The 21,291-nt window shown below is 42.8% G+C and overlaps 1 protein-coding gene across 2 annotated transcripts; it reads right to left on the bottom strand.

Annotated features, from left to right (window-relative positions):
* Window positions 1-2,190: 2,190 nt before the first annotated feature.
* parp3 (poly (ADP-ribose) polymerase family, member 3) lies at window positions 2,191-20,733 on the bottom strand. 2 transcript variants are annotated; one of them, XM_063216100.1, is made up of 11 exons: window positions 20,560-20,733; window positions 19,105-19,298; window positions 18,005-18,130; window positions 17,235-17,414; window positions 16,058-16,199; window positions 14,156-14,379; window positions 10,628-10,777; window positions 9,982-10,065; window positions 5,018-5,195; window positions 4,344-4,487; window positions 2,191-3,113 (listed from the first exon to the last, which is right to left on the bottom strand). In XM_063216100.1, the coding sequence occupies exons 2-11, from the start codon at window positions 19,288-19,290 to the stop codon at window positions 2,944-2,946; spliced, it is 1,584 nt and encodes a 527-aa protein (XP_063072170.1). In that variant the 5' UTR covers window positions 19,291-19,298; window positions 20,560-20,733; the 3' UTR covers window positions 2,191-2,943. The 2 variants fall into 2 exon arrangements, with proteins under 2 accessions (XP_063072170.1, XP_063072169.1); XM_063216099.1 differs by having other exon boundaries at window positions 19,105-19,310; window positions 20,560-20,732.
* Between the last annotated feature and the right edge of the window lie 558 nt (window positions 20,734-21,291).

The following is a 21,291-nucleotide window of genomic DNA, read 5'->3' as shown; positions in this document are numbered from 1 at the left end:
TTGTGAGCTGTTGATGTTGACGAACCACGTGAGCGAGAACTTGTCACGATGTGGGTGGTATTAAATACAGCGCATTTAAAAGGGTCGTTCTTGACGGCGTTTTCCCTGCCAGGTAGCAAGTTTGCTAGGCAGCGAGCATGCCCACTGTGTCCGCGTGAAGAATCCTGGTTAGAATTTCTGTCCGCGACGCAGCATATGGGAGTGACCTCTGCGCTGCAGTCATGTCACATGGCGTTAGACCAATGCAGGAAAATGCTTGATCAAAACGAGATCTGCTTAGGCTAATATAGGTGGGGTTGAATGCTTGGCAAACAAGTTGGACAGTTTTTTCTAACGTGATTTCCCAAGACATAAAAAAACGCTGCTTCCTACTTGGAGCAGCGAGTGAACGGCCTCAAGCATGTGGGCTACGCCCGCAATTCACACCAGATAGATGAATGCCAATTAGGGTAGATTACCGACGGCATGGAGAAGGTCCCATGCCAGAGCAGTGGCTCTTCCCTTACTGCGCCACTGCTTAGCAAAAATGTTGTTCCCGCGATGGTTTAACACCATGTGACATGACTGTAGCGCACAGGTCACTCCCATATGTTGCGTCGCGGACAGAAATTCTAACCAGGATGCTTCACGCGGACACAGTGGGCATGCTCGCTGCCTAGCAAACTTGCTGCCTGGCAGGGAAAACGCTGTCAAGAACGACCCTGATGCAAGCTCATCGTGCCGTGCACATTTGTGGCCGACTTTAAATGCACTGTGTTTGATAATTGTATGCAATAGTATGTGTCAATTCTTTAGAAGACAGACAAAAAGCAGAAAGGACTATTGCTTTGATGGCAATTTATAATTGCTTTGCCTACTTTGGTTAATTTTTGCACTTTCCAATGTTTCTCTTTGATATTGTTACAATTTTAAAAAATAAGAAGAAAAGAACAAAATTGCAATTGTATGTGTCTGCAATACACAAAAATCGCCACAAGAGGGCAGCAGTCAACAAGTTCCCAATTATATTATATAATATAGCTAGTTTAAAAATGGCTGCAGAGGATAGGCTTCCCACAGACCCTATATACAGCTCCAGGCCAGAAAAAATTGTTTTACTTCCATAATTCCATCAACAATGTTAAACTGTCATGGATTCTGGATTAATTTCCCACATTTTGAACGATTCCAAACATTCATTTCTTTATTCTTACGTATTTTGGCCCTCCAGCTAAACAAAACCATGAATTGAGGTGTTCACAAAATTAGATTATAATGAAATCACCATTTTCTCCAGAAAAAAAGCACATCAAATCAGATGAGATTTGGTTCTTCCTAAATGACATGTCAATGTTCAATACTTGGTTAGGAATATTTGATATACCATAATCACTGCCATGATGTGTTCAACATTGAAGTCAATGGCAAGGGCATTTGCTGTCCGCTGTTTTTCCTTTTTTTTTGATCTGATGACCCACACTCCCCTCCTCATTATACCCCGTAGATTTGCATGCCACGTTTTGGTGCTTTGGTGGTATGAACATTCTAACTCACCAGAAATAAAACCCCATTGAAAATGAATGCATTTGGTGGTAGAGGTTGATAGAGGTGGTAGCGGTTTTGCTGGCCACTGGCCAGTCTCTCATCAGGGTATTCAAAATGCTGAGACTAAAAGGAAAAGGCGACCAGAGAGCTGTGGATCAAGCGGGGCGATCCGTGGGCGAATGCTTCATCATCTCCGGCTGGGTCCCCTGTGCGAGGGCGTCAGTTGTGAGACCCGAAACACCCAGTGAACCCAGGTGTCAACACTGATGATGTGAAGTTGCACACAAGCGTATGTTAAAACTGGTGGTCTCGCATGTCTCCCTGTAACTCCCTAGTATCATCCGTCACTAAGACATTAGGTTATAAAACCAGATTTTTTTTTTACTCAACCGCAATCAGTGAAGGCAATGTCCTGCATGCCACTGTAGACAGATATAAGATGACAGTGACTCCTTGTGTGCATTTCCGCGTAGAGACATGCAAGAGCACCAAATGCGCTCTCTCTCTCGCTCTCTCTCACACACACAGCTATGGTTTGACATAGAAACTTCAACCCTTGTCAGTGCACTGCCAAAGTCACGACATAACCTAATGTGGAATACTGGATTTTATTTGTGTATCCAGAGCAGGGATGTACATGATTGACCACACATCATCACCATCACACTGGTCGTAACGGCTTTTAATGGACCTCAACAGTGCCCACCGGTGGACTAAAGTGTCAAAACACAACATAACCATCAGCATTACTGGTGTTCCGATCACCAGTTTGTAAACCAAAGGTCAGAATAATATGGGCATCATGATACAGTATGCACAGCCCCATGCAGACCCAATTAACAGTAATAAACAGTAATATACATTCAACAACCCTATTACATTAATAAACAGTAATATACATTCAACAACCCTATTGCAATATGTTTTATATGCATAAACCTTCATATGCATGAACGCTAAATGTCCCATCATTCCTTCACACAAAACCAAAACCCTTCACACAAAACCATACACTTCCATAGGCCAGATTGAAAAGAGACAGAGAGCAGCCTTAAACAGAGTAGTGCAAGCATCGCTTAGGAGCCTGTCTGACTAAGATGCATTATAATAATAGTAGTAATATTAACTACCCACACTTCAACGACAGCAACAAAAAATACCAGTCTTTCCTGGTAGACATGACAGGTTAACAGAGGTGGATATTGCACCTACATCCATATGGCATATTACGTGTGTTCATAAGTGTCAGTAAGCTAGGTCATTAGCTTTTAAGAGGAAAGGCACATAGGACTGAATAATAAAATAATAATAAAAAAGTGGATATTTCAGTGTCTCCTTTCATTTTCAGGAGTTTTTGGTTGAGCGTTCAGAGCTTACGGAACCTTTAAGAACACAGAACTTTCAGATGGTTGCAAGCTTCTAGAACTTGAGCTTGAGAAGGTAGCGGATGCGGCACTGGCTCTCCTTGTAGATGAGGTACTCGCTCTGGCAAAAGTAGCTGTCCTTGTACTGCGGCTGTTTTTTGGCGGCGCCGTGAGGAACCGTCACCGTCTTGCCGTCCATAGTGATGGTGATGTCTTTGGAAGGATCTGATTAAACACATTAAATAAGACACACAAGCACACCAAATATTTAACGGCAGATACCACACAAATCAGTGGACATTTCACAGCATGTAGTGTTGCAGTATGTAGACTATCGAACAAGGCATTAGTACAGACCAGGTATTCACCACCTACGATTGCCCCCATATACAAGAACTAAGAAAATCTATCATGCTCTTCCCAATCTCAATCCATCATCTTTTGACCCTACTCTGAGAGAAGTATTTCCAGTCCCCCCCCAAATTACATTTAGGAGGGCCCCCACCCTTCGAGACAAACGTGTACCTAGCCATCTTAATGTGAAAAAAAGAGACTAACTGGCTCCATAGACAAATAACTGGTGCATATAAATGTGGCTCTTGATATCAATGCTCCAACATAAAAGAATGCAAACAATGTATTGATTTCAAATCTAACAAAACATACAACATTCAAGCATTCATTAACTGCAATACCACCTTTGTGGTGTACGTTAATCATGTTCCTGCGGCTGTTTTTATATAGGCTGTACAAAAAGGCATCTAAAAGACACAGTCTCCGAGCATGAAAATGCCATTAGAAAGGTAAACTTATCCTATGGCTCAACATTTTCACACAGCACACAACAGCAATCCAGATGGTTTAATGGTTGAAGGTCTAAAAACAATCAGGAAGAATATTAAGGTGGTGATAGAGTTTAAATGATAATTACAAAGGGAAACTTTCTACATAATACACTTTGCAGGCCATGACATGCCCAGGATTAAACGAAGACATTGATCAATTTGTATGACGTCTCAGTTTAAAAGTTGTTCTCTAGTATTGGTAGATGTCCTGATCTAAGTCTGTTTGCCACCTGGTGGCTCTTCATGTATCTTCTTTTGTTTGTATAATTTTTTGTTTCTGTCTACTTGGCCATTCACTGGCTTGTGACACCTGCGTGGCCACCTAGTGACTCTTGCATGTAATGTTTACCAAGGTAATGGTTCATGTGGACTCCTTACCTGTGCTGGGCAGGTGTATATCATTAGGAAATCCTGTTTGAGCAGTATTCTGAAGAAGGCTCTGCAGCGCTACGCGTTGGTCTCTGCCCTCATGTTTTTAAACCTAATAGCATGTTTCAATAAAGGCTTTTTAAAAATATTTTTGCACCAGAAGAGTGCCTTGGACTCCGTTTTTGATAAGACTATCATCTTTTGTGTTTCTAGTTAAGGGCAGGGGGGTTTGAGCTCTCACCTGGCTCTTGCTGGCCTCGGGCCACAACCGAGTCAAATCCCGCAGGAGGCTGCTTCAGGCTGCTGTTGTCCTGGGTGATGGTGTGCTCTTTACCCAGGGCCACCTCGTTGAGGAACATCAAACCAAAGCCATTGCAGGTCGACACTGCACAGAAACAGAAGAAAAACAGCTTCCGTACATCCGTTCCGTTCACTTTCAAACTGTCTTGGATGCATGTATTACATATGTGAGGATCCTGTCTTGAGCCACCAGACAATTTTTTGTGTAGCACTGATGCATTGAATTTTGCCAAATTGTTTGTTAGATCAAAATGATCAATCATCAATTATTATAATGAAATGTTTTCGTTGTAGCACAATTGTAGCAAAATGTGACTTTTTATGATTACCGGTATTCAGTGAAATAATATGAATAATAATAATATGTAATAATAAAGTATGGTGAAGGAAACTGTGACTTTTTGAGACTGACCACCACAGACTTGCTGAAAAAAAGTAATAATGCAATAACAGCTACAGAAACACTCAGAGAGTGCACGTCCGCCCTCTGGTGGACAGAAACACACATGTGAACAAACAAAATAACGTACGCACCAATTAACCCTGACGATCACATACCCTCCTTGACGGAGGTAATAAGTACGATAGTGGTAGCTGCAATCGAGCGGGACTGACCGTAAGAGGCAGACTTGGCGTTCTCTGAGGCGAAGTAGATGCCCTTTCCCACGCGGCCTCCAGAGTGCGGCATGATGCGCAGGCCTCCCTTCAAGATGGCCGCCACCACCGCCACGTTGGTACCGTGCCACAGCAGACGACGGTTGTCCAGGTGATCATGCGCCTTGAAGCGCTCTGCCTAGCAACGAGCAGACAGGCGTGGGATCAAAGTCATGGTCAGCTTAGTGTGTGTGTGTGTGTGTGTGAGAGAGAGTGAGAGAGAGAGAGAGAGAGAGAGACAAAGTCATGTACAGTAGATGTTCAATGTCCAGAGCCCTACCACTATATTACACAAAACGGACGCTCTTATTCACTGGGCATCAATTAAAAACATACACTACTGTATGTTCATATCATCAGAATCTGGGGTCTGATTGGGGTGAACCTTGGCATTTGAAAGATGCTGACCTTACCTCTGACAACTTCCTGTCTATGGGACTAGGTTTAGAGTAGAGTAGAGTAGAGAAACTTTATTGATCCCCAGGGGGAAATTCAGGTGTCAAGTAGCTACATAAAAACAAACACAGACACAGACACACAGACACAAACACACACACACACACATGCCAAGAGGTTCCAGCTCTGGCATCTCAGGCAGTCCAATCCCCAATAATGATGTCCTTCTTAGTGTCCTTCTGTATACTGTTAAACAGTTGAATGGCCCAAGGGACAAAGGACCTCTTTAGCCTATCTGTCCTGCAGGTGAAAGCACGGAGTCTGTGACTGAACAGACTCAGTTGGTTAGTGAAGGTGGCGTTAAGGGGGTGATGCTGATTGTCCATAATAGAGTCCAGTCTGCTCAGTGTTCTGCTCTCAGCTGTTGAGGTGAGTGACTGCAGCTCCATGCCCACCACTGACCCCGCCTTCCTCACCAGTCTGTCAAGGCGTCCAGCATCTCTCCTCCTAATGCTTCCACCCCAGCAAGTCACAGCGTAGAAGAGCACACTGGCCATGATAGACTGGTAGAACATAAGCAGAAGTTGGCTGCACACATTGAAGGACCTCAGCCTTCTGAGGAAATAGAGCCTGCTTTGGCCTTTCCTGTAAAGTGCATCAGAATTTGTGGACCAGTCCAGCTTATTGTCAAGGTGCACTCCTAAGTACTTGTAAGTACAGACAGTCTCCACATTATCTCCCCCAATAGAAACAGGCACCAAGGGCGGGGTGGAGCGCCTGAAATCGATCACCATTTCCTTGGTTTTGGTGGTGTTCAGGTGCAGCTGATTGTTTTGGCACCATCCTACAAAGTCATCCACCAGTCCCCTGTACTCCTTTTCCTGACCGTCTCTTATACACCCCACAATTGCAGTGTCGTCTGAGAACTTCTGCATGTGGCATGTCCCAGAATTGTAGCTGAAGTCAGTCGTATACAGGGTGAAGAGCACGGGGGAGAGAACCGTTCCTTGTGGCGCTCCTATGCTGCTAATCACTGTCTCCGGTGTTATGTCACCCATCCTTACAAACTGGGGCCGCTCTGTGAGGTAATCAGTGATCCAGGTTACCAGGCTAGGCTGCACTCCAATCCGCACCAATTTCTCTCTCAGCAGCAGTGGTTGTATGGTGTTGAATGCGCTGGAGAAGTCAAAAAACATGATTCTCACAGCACAGCCACCCTTATCCAAGTGAGCGTGTACCCTGTGAAGAAGGTACAGGATAGCATCCTCCACTCCCACGTTCTCTTGGTAGGCGAACTGCAGAGGATCCAGTGCGTGGCGTACCTGGGGTTTGAGAAAGTTGCGCAGCAGCACTCGTTCAAAAGTTTTCATTAGGTGTGAGGTGAGGGCAACCGGTCTGTAATCATTAAGTTCTTTGGAGTGAGTTTTCGTTGGAACAGGCACCAGGCATGACGTTTTCCACAAGATAGGAACTTTGCCTTCTTGTAGACTCCTATTAAAAAGGTGATGAAGAGGCTCAGCTAATTCCTCAGCACATGTCTTAAGCATTCTTGCACAGATGCCATCAGGGCCGGCCGCCTTGGACTTAAGTCTTTTCAGTGTCCCTCTAACTTGATCAGTGGTAATTGTCGGCTGTGGGAGTGCTGGGTTGGGGTAAGGGGGGAGTGGGAAAGGGGTGGGTGGTGGGTTTGTTCCAAGTCGCAGAAGTGAGGAGCAGGGGAGGGGGATAGAGGTAGTGGGGATTTGTGAGCCTGCTGTGTCCATTGGTAGGGATACTGCTGCATTGTTGATGATGGTGGGAGTGGTGACCATAGGCAGAGTAGGAGGGTGTGGGGATGAAGTGTCCCTGTTAGTGAAGCTGGGTGAAGTAGTAACGGGAGTGGGGGATTGTGAGTGGGGGAGATGGGAGCCTGCTGAAGAGTGGTTGTCAAGTGTGGGCTGGGGGGGTGTAGGGATAGAGGTGACAAGGGAAATGCTGCCCTCTGTGTCAGAGTTTCCAAACCGGTTGTAAAAATGGTTCAAGTCATTGCACATTGACAGGTCGCCTTCTGCCATACCTTTTCAAGTCAAGTCAAGTCAAGTTTATTGTCAATTTCTTTACATGCACTGGTCATACAAAGAATTTGAAATTGCGTTTCTTGCTCTCCCATACAGACATAGACTAATCTAGGTAAGGACATAGACAGTATAGACATAGACAGTACTCATACATGGACATAGACAGTATGGACGTAGACATTGCTCATACAGACATTTAAAGTGCAAGACTGGACAACAGAAGACTTGTAGAGAACATACATTAAGAGGAGGTATTTTGTTGTGCTTTTTCTAAAAGTCCTTTATAGCGTTCTGACATAGTAATAGTAGCATTTGAAGAAAATAAATAATTAAAAAAGGTTTATTAAATACACCAGCAGCAGTGTGTGTGTGTGTGTGTGTGTGTTTGTATGTATGTGTTTTGTGTGCGTGTGCGTGTGCGTGTGCGTGTGTGTGTGTTTAGTGCAGGTAGAAAGTGCGGTGTGCGTCTGTGTGTGTGTACCTGTGTATGTGTGTGTGTGTGTGTGTGTGTGTATGTGTGTGAGTATGAGTTGTGTGTCAGTGTGTGTATGTTTGGGTTTAGTGCAGAAAGTGCAGTGTGCTTGTGTGTATGTGTGTATGTGTGTGTGTGTGTGTGTGTGTGTGTGTGTGTGTGTGTGTGTGTGTGTGTGTGTGTGTGTGTGTGCATGTGTATGTTTTGAGTTAGTGCAGGTTGAAAGTTCAGTCACAGATGTAGTAGTGCAGGTGGAATGTTCAGTCGCAGATATGGTGGTGGGGATGAGGGGGGGGAGCGTTGTCAGTGGCCTGGCTGGCTAGAGGCTGACAGTGAAGGGAGAGTGGGTTGAGTGTTCAGTATCTTGATTGCTTGATGCATCGTGCTGCTTGCAAGCCTGGTGGTACGGGAACGGAGGCGCCTGTACCTCTTTCCAGAGGGCCTCTCTTCTTTCCACACCCAGTGATCTTTTTTATCCCCTGCCATGCCTCTTTAGCATTGTCCTTCATTTTCATTTCCACCTTCTTCCCATATGCCACCTTGGCCTCCTTCATTCTGCTTTTGAGCTCTCGCTGCACACTCCTCAGCTCTGTCAAGTTGTTTTCTTTAAAAAGCTTCTTTTTCCTATTGAGGAGTTGCTTGACATCTCTGGTTACCCAGGGTTTGTTGTTGGGGTAGCAGCGAATAGTCTTTGTTGGTACAACAATGTCCATGCAGAAGTTTATGTAGTCTGTAGTACATGCTGTGGCCTCCTCCAGGTCATCACTGCCCTGCAATAGACTCCAGTCAGTGGTTTCAAAGCAGTCCCTTAGTGCCTCCTCAGTTTCTGGTGACCATACTCTAAAAGTGTGTGTGGTAACTGGGAGCCTTTGTACTTTTGGGATGTACAGAGGCTGTAGATGTATCAAATTGTGGTCAGAGAAACCCAGTGGAGGAAGGGGGGTGGCACTATATGCATCCTTCACGTTTGCATACAGGAGGTCAATGGTTTTATTTTTTCTAGTTGCACAATCAACAAACTGATGAAAGTTGGTGAGGGTGGAGTTAAGGGTGACGTGGTTAAAATCCCCCGTGATGGCGAAGAAAGCCTCTGTATGCTGCGTTTGTAGCCTCGCAACAGTTGCGTGAATGACGTCACAGGCAGTGTCCGGCACCGCTTTCGGAGGGACATAGACGCAGATTATTATACAGTGTGAAAATTCTCTAGGAGTGTAGTAAGGGCGTAAACTGACGGCCAGTAGCTCCACATCTTTACTACACACTGTTTCCTTCACCGTTATATGTCCAGGATGACAAAACTTGTTATTGATGTACATGATCAGTCCACCTCCTTTCTTTTTCCCGGAAAGTGCATTGTCTCTGTCCAGTCTAACTACGCTGAAGCCCGGTATATCCACATTAGAAGTAGGCGTGAGACTAGTTAGCCATGTTTCCGTGAAGCAAATTAGACTCGCTTCTCTAAACAGTTTTTGGTTTCTTACCAGGGCGGTCAGCTCGTCAGTTTTGTTGGTCAGCGAATTCACGTTTCCCATAATAATTGCTGGAACAGAGGGCTTATATCTCCATTTCTTCTCCCGTCGCTTGGCCTTGACTGCGACCCCTGCTCTGCATCCTCGAAAGATGAAAACTTCTTTTGGAATGTCCACATGAACAGCGGCAGAATCAGCATATTTCCGCAGGTCCATCAGCTGGCTCCGAGAGTAAACAATGTTGCAGCGTCCATAGCAACGCGCAGACTTCTCCATATCCTTACGAAATAAATAACTTCTTGTCCACGTTATAAAATAAAAAAACTAATCAATAATAACATACAGGAAAACAACAACTAGACGCTAAGCTAAGAACTGAAAAATAAGTAATAAAAAACAACACGAAAGACGAGAAGAACAGACATACAACTCGGAGCTACAAAACTTGCTGCCATTCTCGCTGGCGCATACGTCAGATTGTCTGTGAGAATGGTGCCATGAAATCGGCAGCAGAAAAATCCCAACCCTCACCTCTGCTTCCCTGTCCACTTTCCACACATCCAAGAGCTTCAGTTTCCTGCCTGCCTGAGTGGCACTCAGGTACTTTTGGATAACCTGAGAAGACACACATACTAATAATGCAGCAATACAGCATCATTATTTATACAGAGAATGCGTTTGTGCTACAGCTGTAGCAAAATACCTTGTGGTTTAGATATGATGTAGTAAGAGTATTAACAGTAGGACTATCGGTTACACTTTACATGACGACGGCATCAAGAGTGTCATAATAGTGTCAAAACAGCACCTGAGCGAGCCTGATGACGCACTGAGGCGAAACGCGTTGTTCGCTCTAATAAACGAGCATAAAGTCAAGAAAGTGTGTGGTAGACTTCTTTCTTTTGAAGTATTGAACATTCCTGCGTTTACCAGCACCTAGGAGCTGTGCATGGAACTTTGAACTGTTGAGTGTCAAAACAGTGTTTGTGACATTCATGGATGATTCATAAAGATGACGTCAATGTCATAAACATTTCATGGTTATGCAAAGTTGACATTGGTAGGGCTGTCTTTACCATAACCGAATGAAAAGGTCATACAATGTTTATAACATATGTGTTACGGCTCTGTCATGACACTGTTATACTGTACACTGTTTCCATTCATTCATTCCTACCTGGAACTCCTCTGTATCGGTTCCCACTAAGCTAAGGTCGCACTTGAGGGACTGGTAGTCCTTGTCCAGGGGATGAGGAACCATCTCCACCTCCTTGGGCTTCGCCGCCTCCGCCTGCAGGCTTTGGGCCACTTCGATATCAGCCAGAACCTAGAACCAGCAAACAATTTAGAACCAACAAAAAGTAAAACATTCCACCACATTTGAGCCTGTTACAGGCACCAACCAAACTCGGTGTATGAATAGAATATGGTCTGCAGGCACGTGCAGAGCATAGTTGCCCACGGTGCCCGAGCAACGGCCCTTTTGCCCACATTGGCTGATATTGCCCTTCCAAGGGAGGGGGAAATAATATGGCAATTATAATTTCATATTTCAATATCATTTGATTTCTTTATAATTCATAATTTTGATTGAAGTTTTGTACAATAAAGACTTAAGTCAGTCATACAAATTCATCAGACCCGTCGAGAATGGGCACGAGCAATGTGAGGTAGGTAGGCTACAACAACTCCGGTGGGGAGGGAGAAGGCACGCGACAGGCACTTGAGCGCCTATAAGACACACGAAAGATTTTGAAGATGCCTGGGTGTCGGCTAGAGCCTTACACACAGTCTACATATTAGGGTACAAAATATGCTGACAATCAACCTCTCTAATACAATGGTGAGTTTAGAACTTTTAGTTATCATATCTGACAGAGCCAGCCAGCGCCACGTTTAGGTAGCAAAAAAAACCCGACAGCCAGCTGTAGATATGCCTCGGAAAAATAGGCTAAGATTTCATGTTTCAACTGATTTGCTTTGCAATTCGTATTTTTGATTGAAGCTTCCTAAATTAAGTTTTCAAATTCAGATTCACCTGCACCTCGAGAGATAGGCAAAGGGAGGGGCAGCATGCGCGATGCGGGGGGCACGCGCAGCTCTACATGGGAGGGAAGGGGGAACAAGCATGCATGCGACCAGGGCAGAGACGCAAAATATGTCGAAGATGTCGTGGGAGTAGAGCGACTGCCCTGACGGCCTGAGGTGAGCTGGAAACACAGCAGACTACACAGTAGGCCTATTAAACTACATGATCACAATTAATGTCTCTTAAAGCCGATCTCGAGTTTAGGACGTTTGATCCTAAATAATCTGACAGCCGGGGTGTGCCATGTTCAGATATTGGGGGAATACGACAGCCAGCTAGCTTGCTTGCAGTCAACGTTTTACATGGCTCAGGTTGTTTTGTGGAAGGCTAACCCAACTAAGAAACATGCAGATGACATGTCGTTTTATCAAGCAAGAGAGAACTTAAGGGGGTAGGCTAGCTAAAGGAAGCACATCTCTGCAGAGTTGGCTGCGAAAAAAATGAACAGGTGCAGGTGAGGCAGAGAATCTTTTTCAGGATTGTAGAGGTTTGATCTTGGTGAGACCGCTAGGAAAGTGCGTTTTCTTACGCTGATATAGCCTATTCTCCGACCCAAAGATAGGCTACTGTTTCCACTGTCAATGTGACTGACGTTTACTGTTCTTCTCAAGAAAATGTGCATGAACTAACTAAAATATCTGTAATGAAAATAAAAGGTTATAAAGTCTGCGAGAAGCTCGGAGCTTCAGAGCAACATATAAGAACTGGTGCTCCCATGCCACGGTTCTTTGCGATCTGAAATGAAAGCCGGCTCGTCCATTCTTAAAGCGACAGTACACATTTTTAATATAGGCTACAAAAGACCCAACAAATGACCTAAACCTGTGAATTCTTATTGTTTTAGCTTTCCTATATAATATTCATCATTTTAATCATGGAATATGCCTATTAATAAAATTTCAAATTCAAATGAAATGATCTTTTTAACAAATTTTAACTATTTCTATTTATTATAACTTAAAGTCTACTTTGGCTGCTACAAGGATTATAAAGATGACAGTGGGTTAATTGATTAAGCATCCTCATATTTAGCCTATTAATTTACTCATCATTTCATTTCATTTAAGATGAGGATGACTCAGAGCCACAGACCTCTGCACATAGGGCAGGTAGGCATAAGACTGATAATCTCTGTGACTGATACAGGTTTAAAAACTATCAAGGCTTTTTCTCATAATTTCATTTAATTTAGGGGCAGCCACATACCACACATGAGGAAATGTGGATCAGGAGACATTTAGGGCAGGTGGGCATAAGGCTGATCATCTCTGATATGATTAATAGGTAGGCCTACATTTTTAAAAACTAGCATGTTATATCATATGGTACGCATATTCAGGATACTATACAATAAAACATATTAATAATTATGACAATAATATACTACTTCTACTACTACTACTAAAAATAATAATACCCATGGTGCAGTTTCCTAAAAATTCTGAAGGCCGCTCATTGTTAATGGGTTTTTTTGTTTTGGGGGGGGGGGGGTTGCCCTTTCCTCAGGTTAGAGCAACTGCCCTTTGAAATTCCTGTGCACGTCCCTGATGGTCTGTGACTGCATCCTGCATTACAAGAACTTTACACGGTGTGGCTTTTACAGAACGTACCAGGAGGCAGCCAACAAACATTTTAGAACAGAGGTGGGCAAACACTCACGGCCCGGGGGCCACATCTGGCCGGCAGAGCCTTTCCCAAGAAAGACAACTTTTAAAAAGTCTCACACTGACCCAACATTCTTAAAATGCCTACCCAATACTTGGCTACCCAATACCCAATACAAAGGCTACTGTATTCACCGAAATACATTTCATCATGCAGCAGTAAAAAAAATCCAACAAGTTATGTCAGTGCACCGTACTGTATATCATTTCTTATTGTAATATTGACACGCAAGATGCATGCGGCATCTGGCCCTTCGGTCAATATTCTTAACCCAATGTGGCCCTTGAGCCAAAATAATTGCTCACGCTTGTTTTAGAATCAACAAAAAGTAACAGACAAACATTCCACCAGGCGAACACCCTTGAGTCTGCTACAGGCACCAGCCAAACCGTATGTATGAGTAGAATAATGACTGCATGCTGCATTACACAAACCACACATGGGCTGATACAAAAGGTGGAGATCACAGAGATCACAATGTCAGTTGCTAATTTGCAGTCATTTGTTCCTGAATGCCAAATCTGATTTCATTAGTCATTAGTCTAACAATCAGCCATGTTAGAGATCAAATGGATCAAACGTGGGTGTTTCTTCGATTCTAAATGTCACTACATTTGCTGACAAGCATCTCCTTCTTCCATGAATTGGTACAGACAATGGACAAATATACTTGAGCCCCACCTCTACATTACATCATTACATTACATTACACATCGCTTACGTTTTTATCCAAAGCCACTTAGTTATTTACAGGGTTGGTTACAGCCCCTGAAGCAATGAAGCAATGTGTGGCTTGCTCAAGGGCACCTCAGCCATGGAGTGAGGTTTGAAGTGGATGGGTGGGATTCAAACCTGCAACCCTCAGATCTAAAAGTCCTTCTCCTTCACCATCAGGCCACAGCTAAGTGACAAAAGGAAATCACAGCAGAAGCCAACCCAATCGAATCTCACCAAGAGCATCTCCTTCTTCTTCTCGATGATCTCCGAGTCGTCGATGACGGGCGGCCGGTTGCGGCCAAAGTTGTGGGGGATGATGGTGAAGAAACGTGACGAGAGCTCCTCCAGACGGGAGCGGTTGGCGCGGGTCTTGACGGCCGCCTCCAGCTCCTCGATGACCTCGAAGCCCTTGGCGATCTGGCTCTTGCTCAGCTTGCCCAGCGGCATCTTCTTAATGTCTGTGTGAGGTAGATAACATTAGGACACTGTCAGCTACGTTCTGTAGTATGAGCTAAACTGACAAAGGAGTTGATCTTTTTCAGTCTAGCGGCATCTACATGATGTCTGTGGGAGGGTCGTAGTAATTGGCATTGTAACAGTATTAGGAAACTTTCAGCTACCTATGAATGCCGTCGTCCATGTGTAACGGAGGTGATTAGTGCTAGTTCGCCTACCAGTCAATGCTCGAGTTCAGACATAGGAGACACCGCACAATACAGCTGAGCTAAAGGTCCAGACCGATAACACAGCTCTACTGATATTGCATGAGGCTTCGGGAGGGAGGTTTACTAACAATCTAATGGGAAAATGAAATGAAGGTTTTGAACACATGGCATACCACCGCTTAGTCAAATAACAAAATCTCACCCACACGTTAATAATGTGCATTATTTGATACATTCATATGTTCTGTAATAAAAATGCATTATATTTGAGTTCAGTTATTTTGGAACAATAGGCCGCCTAAATGTGACCAACAGACAGCTGATATAGCATTACCTCAATATACTGTTTAGAGTTAGAAGTATTAGCAAGGCTATAAACATAATTAGTTTATGCTTAGTAGCAACTGTTTCTAGTCTTCAATGCAATCAGTGGTGATTGTTTGAAAAGTTACCAGTGGCATACATTGTAAATAACTCAAACAACTAAACTGTTATTAGTGAGAGCAGAGGTCAAAAGTAGGCTAGTCGTTAGAAGAGGAATGTGCTACTCGAGACAAAATACAAATTTTCTTAACTTTGTCTTTCAGAAAGCAAATAGGATCTTACTCTAAGCAAAGCAGGTTTTTAGGACAAGCTCAGTTTAGACTTTCCAATCTGATCATAGAATTTACGTTAAACCTCTCAACATAATAACCTTGTTTTTTTTCTCTGAGCAGGATTTAGGAGAAACAGACCAGAAGTTAGTCTCACTTGTTTCTGACAACGGTTGAAACAGTTACCGGTACTCTATAAATTGTACCAACTCTTCCCTGCTCCATTTTTTTTGCCAATTGACTCAACCCTTTAGATCCCAGAAATGTTATAGAATGCTGCAGAATTCTCATGAGAATTCTAAGAAAAAATTGGATTTTTGGTCATATTTTGTATATAGACAAATACCTTGAAAAGTAACGAAAAGTGTCAATTACAAGTCACTTTCATATTAAAATTGCTATACTTAGATTTTGCTATATGTTTACGGCAATGTACAATGTTTATTAGGTCTTTGTTTATGTCTTGTATCTATGTATCTATGTAAGCCGTCAGACACTCTACTTTTCTCTACTCTAAAGTTGAGAAAATACTCTTTAAAAATGATGTATAATTATTGATAATTAAGTGTTCAGAATCCCCATAGACTGCCTTTGATGTGGATTAAATGATAAAATTATGATAAAATCTGATATTATCTGTCTATCCATCTATCCATCTTTCTATCCATCTATCCCTCCATTCAGATGTCCTTTTATGTATGTGTGAGGTGCCATTCAAATACTTTTAGAGAACATACTTTTTAAACCATGAAATTCATTTTGCAATGCAATGTAATGCAATGCAATGCCCAATACAAAAATGTCAATTGCCCAAAATGTTCCAAAATGGATACAAGTAATTTTGCAACAAAGCTCTTCACATCTCCTGCATCTCCTACCCAGGTTCATGGCCTCCATGGCCTCCTGGAACATCTGCTTGCTAAAGATGAGGTCGATCAGCTTCTGGGTCGACCCATCCAGCGTACAAGGCAGGATGTTGCTTTCCACTTTGGGCTTAGTAGGAGCATCAACAGTGTCCACCTGTTAAAAATGTACAGGGATTAGGTCAAAACACAGAACAGATCTCTTACAGCTGCGGCTTAATGGTTAAGGACATGGACTTAAGATCAGAGGGTTGCTGGTTTGAATTCCACCCTTCCACTCCCTATCATAAAACACGGCTGGAGTGTCCTTGAGCAAGGCATCCAACCCCTATGTAACCAATACCCTGTAAATAACTGCTTTGGATAAAAGCATCAGCTACGTGTAATGCAATGTAAATTATATTATGACTGTGCTGTAATGAGTCCATTTACAGATATTTCACCCCAATAACAACCTTTTGTACTGTGACCCCTCTCCACGCTCTACAATTACAGCAAAAGGATCATTAGTTATTGTTAAGAGTGGTCATCGTGAAAAATAGTTATCATTAATTAGAGAATAGCATTAATCTAGTATTACAACTCCTTTCTTTAGCATGCAGCAATGGAAATAACAGCACAGGGGCAGAGTAGAAGGTGTGTGTGTGTGTGTGTGTGTGTGTGTGTGTGTGTGTGTGTGTGTGTGTGTGTGTGTGTGTGTGTGTGTGTGTGTGTGTGTGTGTGTGTGTGTGTTACTGTAGATAAAATTATACATTAAGCAGGGTAGTCAGTTAGACTTGCACTGTTTGGGGTTTTGGTATCCAAGATCATTGTCACCAGGCACCACAGCTCCTACCACTGCAATGAACTGACATGGGCAGGGTATCTACATATTTTTGATCACTCAATTTAACATTTCTAAGACCATTTTAAGACCTCCGCTTAGAAAAATTAAGACTACCACACAGGGTCTGTGTGTGCGTTTCTGCACGTGTGCATGCGTTGCGTGTTACAACAATATTGCTATTGTCATTACATTTCTATAATGTAATGTAATACACAATAGAAATATTATACGGCTAGTGCTAGTATAGTGTAGCTAAGTGCAAACACATAGTGTAAGCAGTAGAAAGGAAGACCAGATCTGGTAGCCTATGGAAAACAAGCATGCCGAATTGCATACAGGCAGGAATTACGTTAATTGAGGGCCTACCTTCACCTCCGCATCCTCGTCCCCATCCACCTCAATCAGGGTGTACTTTCCAGGGTGAGTGACGAAGTTTGCTCGATCGCTCCAGTTGTTCTTAGTCTTGTCTTTAAACTTCTTCTCAAACTCTTTTATAACGGAGTCCAAACTGTGGGGACCAGTACCTTTACTGGCGCCTACTTCGCCCTGTGATGAAGAAGAAGGCGAAGAAGAAGAGGAAGAAGAAGAACTTAAGGTGATGTGTGCTTTACTTTTTTAAGTAACACAAATATTGTGCCTTAACATTTATTTTCATCTGTGCTCAATTTGCTGACTAGGGAGGCATTCCAAATAGAACAGGTTTACATAATTATCTGGATTTTACAGTCTGAAAAGCTGCTAATTGTTGAATGCGTGAGCTCACCAAAGTACATCCAAGCAAGTGTATTTTTATACTGTTGATATGGCTAATAAACTTGAAACTTGAACTTGAAACTAAATGGTCCTAAGAAGTGGGTGTTATGGCTTTGTTTGGAAAGTCTGCTGAAAACTGAAATGGTAAATTAAATTCAAAGTAATTAATACAAAGAACTCCCATTTAAGTTTTTTAAACCAATTTTCAAGTCCTTACCTCTCCCTCAGAATTGAAAGTATTATCCAAGTAAACCAAAGCTGTGGACCTCTCCCACTAAGAGGTTTACCACCTGATTTTGAGAGCCACTATCTGGGTCAGCTGCTAATTCATATACAGTAGACAACTTAAAATAACCTTTGAGAACAACAATACAGCAGCTTACCACTCTTCCCCATCTTGTCCAGCAGTAGTGCTTTGTTCCTGACGTTAGGACTTGAATGACATAGAATTTATTATTGTTATGACCGATGTTGGTCTGATTGAGCATGCAGTCATAGTCTTCATGTACCTGCAATAAAAGTGAAGCAGACATCACTGATACAGTAATATTTATATTTATTACTCACAAATAAAACCTGTGCTTTATTTGACAACTTACTACTGCATGCTCTAGTCTACTCCATCTGAACGTGAGACTAGTCTTGCTTTGTGATGAAGACAGTATGTGCTGATCAAATCAAATAAGAATTTATAGGATATGATTTAACATAAACTTGTAATTTAACACAGCACAACAAGACAAAATACCAAGGTACACAAGTGTATGAATGGACGTGGGCCTACACAATCAATAGCACACAAATACAAGCCTGTTATGTCACTCACAGCATCTATGAGGTGGGTCAACTGACAGTTGAAACTGACGTCTGAGCAAGTGAAAGCATCTGGTTTACCGTAGAATTGGTGTGATATTGAGGGGGATTTTCTGAGAGGGGAATTATCTTATTTTATTTCCCATGGCCTCTTTGTGCAGACTACATCATACATCATACATAGCGATGACTTAAAAAACGGCTTTGAGTACCAAGAAAAGCGCTACTGTATATAAAACCGGTGTGTCATCATTATTTAGTAACGGATTTGATCAGACTTGATCATTAAGATTTTGGAGTTTCATTACAAATTTGGTCATAACAGAGGCTCCTACACAAAGGGGGTTAATATTGGACCAATTCTACTGAAGATACTTGGGTCTACTGAAGATAATTCTACAAGATACTTGAGTCAGTGACGTTTTTTGGGGTTCAGACGTCAGGTGATACAACAACAACTGATGCCCATAAATTCATTAGTAATCAGCAATTACTGTACATGCAATGAATATGCCCTTAGATAATCTACTAAAACCAAAAACAATCATCTAATCCAGTGGTGCTCAAACTGTGGTACGTGTACCACTGGTGGTACTTGAGACATCTCTGGTGGTAAGTGGAATGCCATTATGAACCTCTCTATTTGATAAAGAGTAAGAAGTCCGCTCACCACAGCGTCAGGCCAGTCACAGTGGGCGTCAGGCTTCCGGCTGCCTTTGACCTGTGGAGCGGCCGACTTCAGGGAGTCTTTGGCCGCCTGGAAAGCGTCCTTCACAGGCACCGGCTCTGGCTCCTCCTTCTTCACCTTCTTGCCTCCTGCCTTGGAGGCCGCGGCTGCCCTTCTCTTTGGAGCCATGTTTATGTCTATGGCAGGAACTACATTCAGATGCGATAACATCACCATAAGTGTTATTTTCTCAGTTCCTTACTATGCTCACTCGGGCAATGTGCGCTACACAAATCAATCAATACTGCACGTATTGACACTAACACTGTGCAGGGTTTCCCCCACTCAGATCCTTGCAATGACTGTACACCATACAGCTGTTGGATCCTTCTGATCCATGTGTGTAAGTGTGTGAAATTTGTATATCCTGTTGAAGTTAATTTCACTCAAAATCAATAAAGCTACTCCACTATAGGATATGGATTGTGCATGCTAATGAAACCAAGTTTTAAATAATTTCTCTTTGTGTTTTACAGAATAAAGCAGAATATACATGTAGACTTGTATTGTAGACGATAAAAGAATGGTAACATATCAAAGTAGTGGTAGGCCCATTGTCAATGGGTAGGCCTAATAATAGTAGTAGTAGTAGTAGTAGTAGTAGTAGTAATAGCAGCAGCCTAGAATTAGTTGTAAAGTTGTATAGAAGCCTAATCTTGCAATACTGGGGGGTGCGCAGTGTGTAGAAACTTTCTGAGAAAGGTAGTCCTGTGTGTGCCATAGGTCAGGTCACTGATTTACATTTTACCACATGGGTGGGTCTGCAGATTAGCTGCCTTGCCCATGAATCGTCACTCACTCTTGCAAAGCCACTGCCAATTATGTCGAGGAGGGGGTCTTGGCTTGTAAGGATGATGCCTTTCTTGCTTGCTTCCATAATTATTAGGGTTATTATGGGAAGGAATCCCATAATATTTGTTTGTGATTCATCATAACCTGGACGTCATACCACGATATGACATGTACACTCGCTGAATAAATGAATAATGTGTGTTGGCTTTGTCTACACTCTACACCAGTTGAACTTGGCCTTGGCGTTCTTTGACTGCCCGGACGAGAGGAGATTTCCCGTAACACCGAATCGACCGGTGCCTGGGCTAGTAGTTGGGACGTGCCCGGTGTGACGTCATGGTACACTGACAGCAGGACAGCCTGCAGACAAACTACTAAAAGCAAATGTTATACGCCGAATTCTAATACAAAGTAGGCTAGTCGCATACAACCAAAAAAGGGTCTGAGATGCAACCACAGATGCAACGATTTTGTTCGCGTCCCTAAACTCTCACGAGGTTAGCTGTTTGCTCCGAACAGCGCACCTCCACATAGCGAGTAAAGAAACTCGAGCAGTTATCATGTTAAGTAGTCTAGCTACTAATAAACGTCAATTCGTCCACCTACCTTTTCAGAAGTATGACGAATTTAGAAATATTTTGGCGAATGGGCAGTGAAGTGTGTCGTTCCGCGGAGCTGTGAGGTTGCTAACTTAATTTATAAACTTACTTCCGGTCTTCTGATTGAACATTTATTTGCTGGGTCTTCATGCCCACAGAGTTCTGTCCAATTAAAAGTCACAGATTCTAAATCACGCCTTCGTTTGCACACGTCTGGTTCAGAACCGTAGAGCAGATACGTGAATAGTTCTAGCTCTAGGCTGGCTACCTGAAAGAGAATCATTCACGTGGTACCATGCCTACAACAGAGAGACATTGCCGAATTTTATGGACTGCTTTTTATTTCATATTGGTCGCCTGACCTTTATAACAAAGAAGTATATCAGGCCATAAGAATAGAACACGGGCAAAAACAGATAGCCTGTCCTATAAGAATAGCCTACTGTTATTACACTGTCTTACAAATTTACAGTAGGCCTAGGCTAGGGAATAGAGTATTGGCCTCTATGGCTACATAGTTTAGGCTACTATTGAACTGATATGATAGAGAATAACTTACAGAATTAGAATGCCATGATAATAATAATAATAATAATAATAATAATAATAATAATAATAATAATACTTTTGTTTTATATAGCGCCTTTCAAAACACCCAAGGTCGCTTCACAGAGTATCGTGTAGGAAAGTGTGAGTCTGTGTGTGAATGCATGTAGGCCTAAGTGAAAGTGCTTGTGGA

Source organism: Engraulis encrasicolus, chromosome 14 (assembly GCF_034702125.1).
Source record: "Engraulis encrasicolus isolate BLACKSEA-1 chromosome 14, IST_EnEncr_1.0, whole genome shotgun sequence".
Lineage (NCBI taxonomy): Eukaryota > Metazoa > Chordata > Actinopteri > Clupeiformes > Engraulidae > Engraulis > Engraulis encrasicolus.
The sequence above is the reverse complement of the archived record's forward strand: the minus strand, read 5'-3'. Positions and strand labels throughout refer to the sequence as shown.